At 40.2% G+C, this 7,001-nt stretch overlaps 3 protein-coding genes across 3 annotated transcripts; 1 reads left to right on the forward strand and 2 right to left on the reverse strand.

The window, feature by feature from the left end:
• Window positions 1-371: 371 nt before the first annotated feature.
• cox20 (cytochrome c oxidase assembly factor COX20) lies at window positions 372-1,459 on the reverse strand. Its single transcript, XM_028988924.1, has 4 exons — window positions 1,342-1,459; window positions 874-988; window positions 730-793; window positions 372-642 (listed from the first exon to the last, which is right to left on the reverse strand). The coding sequence occupies exons 1-4, from the start codon at window positions 1,372-1,374 to the stop codon at window positions 504-506; spliced, it is 351 nt and encodes a 116-aa protein (XP_028844757.1). The 5' UTR covers window positions 1,375-1,459; the 3' UTR covers window positions 372-503.
• A 683-nt stretch (window positions 1,460-2,142) lies between these two features.
• On the forward strand, window positions 2,143-2,621 carry lhb (luteinizing hormone subunit beta). The gene is made up of 2 exons (XM_028988923.1): window positions 2,143-2,304; window positions 2,382-2,621. The coding sequence occupies exons 1-2, from the start codon at window positions 2,143-2,145 to the stop codon at window positions 2,619-2,621; spliced, it is 402 nt and encodes a 133-aa protein (XP_028844756.1).
• A 462-nt stretch (window positions 2,622-3,083) lies between these two features.
• LOC114795626 (G-protein coupled receptor 4) lies at window positions 3,084-4,175 on the reverse strand. Its single transcript, XM_028989137.1, has 2 exons — window positions 3,489-4,175; window positions 3,084-3,089 (listed from the first exon to the last, which is right to left on the reverse strand). Exons 1-2 carry the CDS (start codon window positions 4,173-4,175, stop codon window positions 3,084-3,086), a joined length of 693 nt encoding a protein of 230 aa, XP_028844970.1.
• Between the last annotated feature and the right edge of the window lie 2,826 nt (window positions 4,176-7,001).

Raw genomic sequence — 7,001 nt, forward strand, 5'->3', positions numbered from 1 at the left:
TCAATGAGCGAAATTACAAAAATGTTCAGACCTCATTTCTCTCTTCTCAATTACTGGATATCAGTGCCGCTGTTTGAAACATTGTAATACTGTATTTGTTTTTGGTTGAATTAGTACAGAAAAAAAAAAACCTATATAGCACATTTATAAATATTAAAATAAATATGCACTGGAAACACGGGACATCTCAATAAGCAGGATGCAGGACTTAAAAAAAGCTGTGCAGCAACACACAAAAACAGGCGGCCCTAGATGTAGCCAGGCACTGATGTTAAAACATAACAGAGTGTCCGCTTACATGACTATCTGCACGGAAACCGCAGGGTTCTTTTCAAGCATGCTTATCGGTGTAAAACATGTCCCAGGCTAAGTATGTTTAATTCTCATATTTATTACAAATTACACAGAGTGTACAAGCGTACAATATAATTTAATAGAAGGCAAGACCCAACAATGAACATTTGGGAAGTGGGTGCTCTGTAACTAAAGTGAACAATACAGAGCTATGAACTCTTCTCATCCGTTTTTGCTTTGTATGAAGGGTCCATACTCGTCCCCTCATACATCACTTTATTCCGTAATCCAGCCTGGATCACTCGCTGCTGCATGCGAATCTTGGCGTTGTTGTATCGACAGTAGAACCTGAGAAAAAATTTAGAAACATTCAGGCCAATTACACAATTACGCACAACAATGCTATGAAGCCATATATATTTTAATAATGCACACCATGATCCCAATGTTGTCAGCATAAATCCAGCTACTCCAACATCAAAAGACCTCTTTACTCGGCCTGTAAAGAACAGCAAGATACATGCTGCGATTAAATCTCAGAAGTGACCGACAGGAGTCAGATACTCAGGACAGACCTACTTGTGGCTAAGAAGTGGACAAGTCCTGCAACTAAGCATCCTCCTGCCCCGTGCAACACAGCTCCTCTTGCACATGGCGTGTTCTGAATGTCCAGGATGCCCATCAGTTTAAAACCCTGTATGCAAGAACAAACGATAATTCCTACGGCAACAAATGCTGCCATTCTGAAAATCCTACTTATATTTCTTAAATAAATATTAAGTGGACCATCCACGTTAGATGGGTAAATTTCGGCCAAATAATTCATCTTTAGAAATAAATTATCTATAACGAGCCAGGTTTTCTAATATACATAAAACATATGTAAAAAGAGGAGTCGTGTGAACAGATTTGAATGAACGTTCTGTGGCAGCATCATTCGGTCAAATCAAGTGATCTAAGGAAGACACGCTAATGCTAAGTGGCTAGCAAGCGACATACAAGTGACGACAGTAAAAGCGACCCACAGAGACTTAATAAGACGCAGACCTGCTTTTTGTCATCATGTTCCTCGATGGTCATTATAAGTCTGTATGTCCTGGTAATCGTTGTATAATCACCGTCTCTGGCTGAACATGTCTGTTGACTTTCTGACCGGTGCGCAAATAAACGCGGTCCGACTAGAAACAAGACGCAATATGTATGTTTCCTACTTCAGAAAGGCATTAGTCTTTTGCTTTTTTTAACATTAGGAAATACTAAATTACATCCAACACTGATAAAAATACATACATTGGGTCAGTTTGATGGATTCCTGAGCAAGAAGCATTAGATATCAAACAGAGTATTACTGGTTTTATATAATAATGTAGTAAAAATAATAATTATGAGACAGTAATGTTGCTGTTAGAAATGATTGTTATTCTGTTTTGCTACTATGGAAATGGTTTCACGATCTCTCTTAACAACTTGCATTATGTCATCAGAAATGTAATTAGACATTAATGGAGGTCATTAATGTATTGCACAAAGCTGCTGAACAAAGACAGGCAGGAAGTCACCGTGTCAAAGTGTCCACCCATAATCCACTGGGGATGAACTCCGAGGCTGTGGACAGCAGGTGTAAGGAACATCTGAGGGTCATTCATTCATAAACAAGGCCGGGCAGACTATAAAAGGACCAGTATGCCTATCCCAGCTCCAAATCAGCCTATACATTTGCAAGGTAAGGTATTTGAAATTCAGATTAATCAAAATATTTAATATTGCAATTTTGGAATGAGAATATTTTGAGATCATGTCTGTTTGGTATTGTTAATCTTCAGGATGTCTTTTAACCAGACTGGCGCTATGCTGCTTTTTGTGGCCTTGTGTTTGCTGATGGCCCCTGTGGAAGGATATCTCCTCCAGCCCTGTGAGCCAGTCAATGAGACAGTGTCTGTTGAGAAAGAGGGGTGTCCGAAGTGTTTGGTGTTTCAAACATCTATCTGCAGTGGCCATTGTCTGACAAAGGTATTGGACGCATGATATACATGTTAAATATGCTGCATTTGCAACAGATTGGTTCATGTGTGTGCCCTGTTTTCCAGGAACCTGTCTATAGGAGCCCCTTCTCCATGGTGTACCAGCATGTGTGCACTTACCGTGATGTTCGCTATGAGACTATTCACCTGCCTGACTGTCCTCCTGGAGTTGATCCTCACGTCACATTCCCGGTGGCTTTGAGCTGCGACTGCAGCTTGTGCACCATGGACACGTCCGATTGCACCATTGAGAGTCTCAATCCCGACTTCTGTATGACCCCACGATCTTATGTGTATGATTACTAACTAGAATTCATTAGCACATTCAGATTCTGTTCTGATTTACATATTACAACAATGATGTACCGTTAGTCATGTGCCACATCAGTACACACCACACAAAATGGTGCGCATCTTTGTTAAAAAGCCACAAGTTGTACAGTTGACTATTCATTGTCGGATTTCTTTACTTATTCACAGTATCAACTATGTCTGGTAAATCACCAAATATGGGTGGGAAAATACTGTATGTTGATTGTAGTTTTTAATCATTTCATTTACCAACATTTATCAAGCATTGCATTAGTCACTGTAAATGGATTATCTGATTCACTGATTGGCATAAAACATTAACATGGTCTACATTTAGGAGTAGTATTAGCCATGATTTTCCATAAAAAAATAAAAATTAAATGTGCACAAATGTGTACCAATATTAATTACTATTCAATGTTACAGTAGCAGCTATAGCATTACATGCTCTTCGAGTTAAACCTGAATGTGGGAAATGTGCTCGTTCAAAATACGATTACGAATACGGTTTATTGAGAAACATATTTATACTGAGGCACTAGGATTACATAGGATTAATTCAAATAATGAATACGGTCTAAAACCAGGATTTACAGCTTGCACATTTTTAAAAAGCACTTCTTTAACCAGAGCATACAAAATAAAACCAAAAGGTTACAGGGTTCCATTTTAAAAACTGGTTTCCCCCATAAATGCAGAAGAGGTTTCCTGATTTTGTTTGTGTCCTGAAGCCTGGCAACAGAAGGTGGACGGGAGAACATTTCGTTTGTCCTTCCTCATGAGCACATAGAGTACGGGGTCCACCAGTGGGTTCAAGCATAATATAAAGTCAGTGACAATTGTTGTAAGTTGCATGTTCACGCTTTTCATGAAGGCAGGTTTAATATAGAGAATGAGAATAACCACCATGTGTGGTAAGAAGAGTACTGTGTAAACACACAACACAAAAGCTAATATTCCCAGAATCCTCCGCCGTTCGTGACGAGACAGGGCTATGGACATGGACAGAGCCCGCCAGGTGCCCATAAAGAAGAACAAGACAAATGGATATGGTAAAAGAGACAAAATCATGGTAGCAAGCAGTAACTTTCTGACATCAACAATTCCAGCCAGGCCTGAAAGTACAACAATGGTCACTGTTGCCATGGCGACTAGCCAAACACAGAAAGAAACAAAAATTGAATTTTTTATTTCTCTGCGAAATCTAAACCACACGGGGTGGGCTATCATGCAGTATCTCTCTGCAGCAATGCACACCATGAACATGGTGCTGGAGAGCAAGCCCAGAGCATAAATGAACACCATCAGCTCATATACCATACCGAGTGGTGGTATGCTAAGAAAAGTGGGCTTGGCACAGAGTTGGAGAACATCTGAGATGAGGAGGTTGATCACATATACTGGGGTGACGTGGTCAGCCTTGATCTGGAAGTACAATCCATATACAGCCAAAAACGAGACAGGGAGGCCGACTGAGAACACGCCCCAGCTGTAAATGAACATTGGGTAGTATAAGTCACTGGGGTCTGTTATGTTGAAATACTCCATGCTTTTGTTGTAAAGAACCTCCATTTTCCACCGTGGAGAGATCCAGGCATCTGCCAATAGACAAGCACAGGAGCTTCATCTCTACCAACTAGAGTCACCAGCCATGATCAAACACGCTGGCCTTTCAGCTCAGGAATAAATAAACGGGCAAACAGTTCGAAGTGTCATGTGAACGGCGCGGATGACGGCTGAATCTGTCATGCTCTGCGGGGCAGATCAGATCTGAGTTCACACGCAAACTCGTTTATTTAACCTACATGCTTTTAAATTTGCTCACCGTCTGGAAACTGTATGATTGTTTAATAGACACCACTCTCAGTTATTTAATGATATTAATGAAAAGATTAGTGGACTTTGTCCGCACTACTAACATTGTACTCTTGTAGGAAAATAAGACATCTTAATTCATGTAAAATATGATCAATGAGAAACTGTCTGAAACTTAGTGCTACAATCCAAAACATCAGTGTATGTTCTTATTTATTTGTCCACGATGCAATAAATCAAGCACTTCAGCATATGGTAATAATAATAATTAAGAATGAATATTATTAAAAACAAGAGGTCTCAGCCTTACCAGATGAAGCGAGGAGGCGAAAGAGCAAATCCGGCACCGCAGCGGCGTGCTTCCAACCTGCAGGAAGTGCTGTTATGGCTTGCATGATTCATGTTAAACATGTCTGTCCAAACAAGAACATGAGCTCCCTTTCAGCGCTCTCCAACCATCCACGATGGTGTTGCGTTACTGCCGTGTCCCAACACAAATCACAGCAATTCAATTTCGGCCCAAAACACGGGGGGCAAAATTCAATCAAATGACAACAGATGCTTTCAAATCATTTAACGGGATGTTGAATTGACTAGCAGCGATGAAACCGAATTATTATGACATATACTTCCAGTAATCACTGACAATTGATGGATGCAACTAGATTTTGAGATTTCTTTGTGGGTTGATGAAATATGAAAAATGGACACAATTTGTGTGAAATGCTTGGTGGGGAACTGAATGCGCCTTCAATGTTTTCCAGACTGTTTACCACACTGCACATGTAGTGGCAGTGGAGACAGGACTCAGAGTCTTCCTTAGACGGCGGTATGTGGATTCTGGTGGAAAAAAGCCGTGTGAGCAGAGTGATGATAAACCGAAGGCGAATTTTGTTTGGAGAAGGACACCGCAGAGCCCCATGTTACGTCTTTATTATATGTAGCTGCTGCATTACTAACAGCCACTGGATAGGAAAGAGGAGCTGTTGATGGTGCTGATTCCTTTATTCCTTCTGTCCAGGTTACAAACTTCACAAACTGCAAATTATCAGTCATTAAAAAAATGTGCCACAAGCTGTCAGATACTTTTAAATTATGCACTCACACACGCCTACAGACAATTTTAGAAATTATTTAGAAAGAATAATGTTTAGAAATGATTCTTTGTTAATTAAACTTGCCATAAAAGCATCTGCAAAATGTAAAATGTTTTTATTTTATATGTGAAACAAATATTCAGCTCTAGTGTAACATTCCCACTTAAACCATTTTAAAATCCACTCATCACGCCTTCTGTCCATGCCATTAGTCTGTTGATCGCCGATGTTTTCATCATCCTGGGAAGAACCAAAGCTGCCGCTGAAAACAAGAATGTGTTGACCACAGGTTGGACAGTCGGCAACATCGTGTTTCTGTCTGTGTGTCTCAGGAGCGGCTTTTAAAGGTGGCGTATCAGCAGTGTTACGGGTGCTGCCAGAGGCTCTTTGGAGCTGCTCCTTTCCGAGTCCTCGCCATGCTCTACTATGGCTACTTATTCTTGTTTTCTATTTGTTCCTATTTCCTTCCTGGAGTTTTTCTTTCTGGACTCGTGCAGATCGCTGATGTTCGGTTCCAGAGATCCTGGCCATTATCCTCCTTAATGCCCTTCGTTCTGAACATCTTGCTGGACTCTGGGCATTCAACCCGGTTGGTACTACTTGGGACTGGTTGGAAACCTCATGCTATATCAGAGCCCCCTCATTGACCCTTTTTCTCTCCATCCTTCTGACCAAATTCCTGGACCGCTTTTCGCTGATGCAAGTGCAGGCAGCAGGAGAGGTTGTCACCTTTTCCAACAGACCTGAAACATTCTGCCTCAAACTCTGGCCAGTTTTTCCATATGCATTGCCCTACCTTTGGATTGTTCAGTCCACCAAAACTTAGACGATCTTCTTGTGACTTCAGCTCTCTTAAAGAGCCGAAGGGAGCTCCATCACATTTTTGATGTTGATAACTGAATGTCTCCTGTACCGTTTTGTACTGTCTGTACATGTTCTCTTGTATTGTGTTCTTATATCTTGTACTTGACACTTTTCTTGCACCTTTATGGACTCGTGAACAAATTCTGTTGTCTAGGCAACTGTACAATGACAATAAACTTAAATTCAGTCCGATGTCAATCATTTTTTTCTAATTATGTTTTACATCGTTATCCAGGAACACAGCAGTTAGGAATGGACGAAGTCCTGATAAATTGCAACAAAAACATGTTTTTGATCAATAATAATTACTGATCAATTATACTTATTTTTATGCTTAATAAAATATTAAGCATAACATTTTTATGCTTATCTTAAATTTAAAAAAATTGGCAGCTGACAGCCTATTCGTGTTGTGCATCCAAAAATTAACCGATCATCTGAAGCAGGATTATCTGAATTGAACCACAGTAATATGATAATATACCTCAAGGCCGGATGCTAAACAGCCTTTTGAAAGAGTGAAAAAAACACCACAAAAACAGACATCAAGACATGTTATTTCCTAAAAAGCAACCACCAACAACGGGTGGTTTAGAAT

Source organism: Denticeps clupeoides, chromosome 8, assembly GCF_900700375.1.
Source record: "Denticeps clupeoides chromosome 8, fDenClu1.1, whole genome shotgun sequence".
NCBI classification, from domain to species: domain Eukaryota; kingdom Metazoa; phylum Chordata; class Actinopteri; order Clupeiformes; family Denticipitidae; genus Denticeps; species Denticeps clupeoides.

Bases quoted from the DNA above. Each gene is read 5' to 3' on its own strand.
- lhb (XM_028988923.1), top strand. From the start codon at position 2,143: ATGCTGCTTTTTGTGGCCTTGTGTTTGCTGATGGCCCCTGTGGAAGGA. The intron at 2,305-2,381 runs GTATTGGACGCA...CCTGTTTTCCAG, and splicing joins GTGGCCATTGTCTGACAAAG to GAACCTGTCTATAGGAGCCC.
- LOC114795626 (XM_028989137.1), bottom strand. From the start codon at position 4,175: ATGGAGTATTTCAACATAACAGACCCCAGTGACTTATACTACCCAATG.
- cox20 (XM_028988924.1), bottom strand. From the start codon at position 1,374: ATGACCATCGAGGAACATGATGACAAAAAGCAG. The intron at 794-873 runs GTAGGTCTGTCC...TGTTCTTTACAG, and splicing joins TGTCCACTTCTTAGCCACAA to GCCGAGTAAAGAGGTCTTTT. The intron at 643-729 runs GTGTGCATTATT...ATTTTTTCTCAG, and splicing joins CTGACAACATTGGGATCATG to GTTCTACTGTCGATACAACA.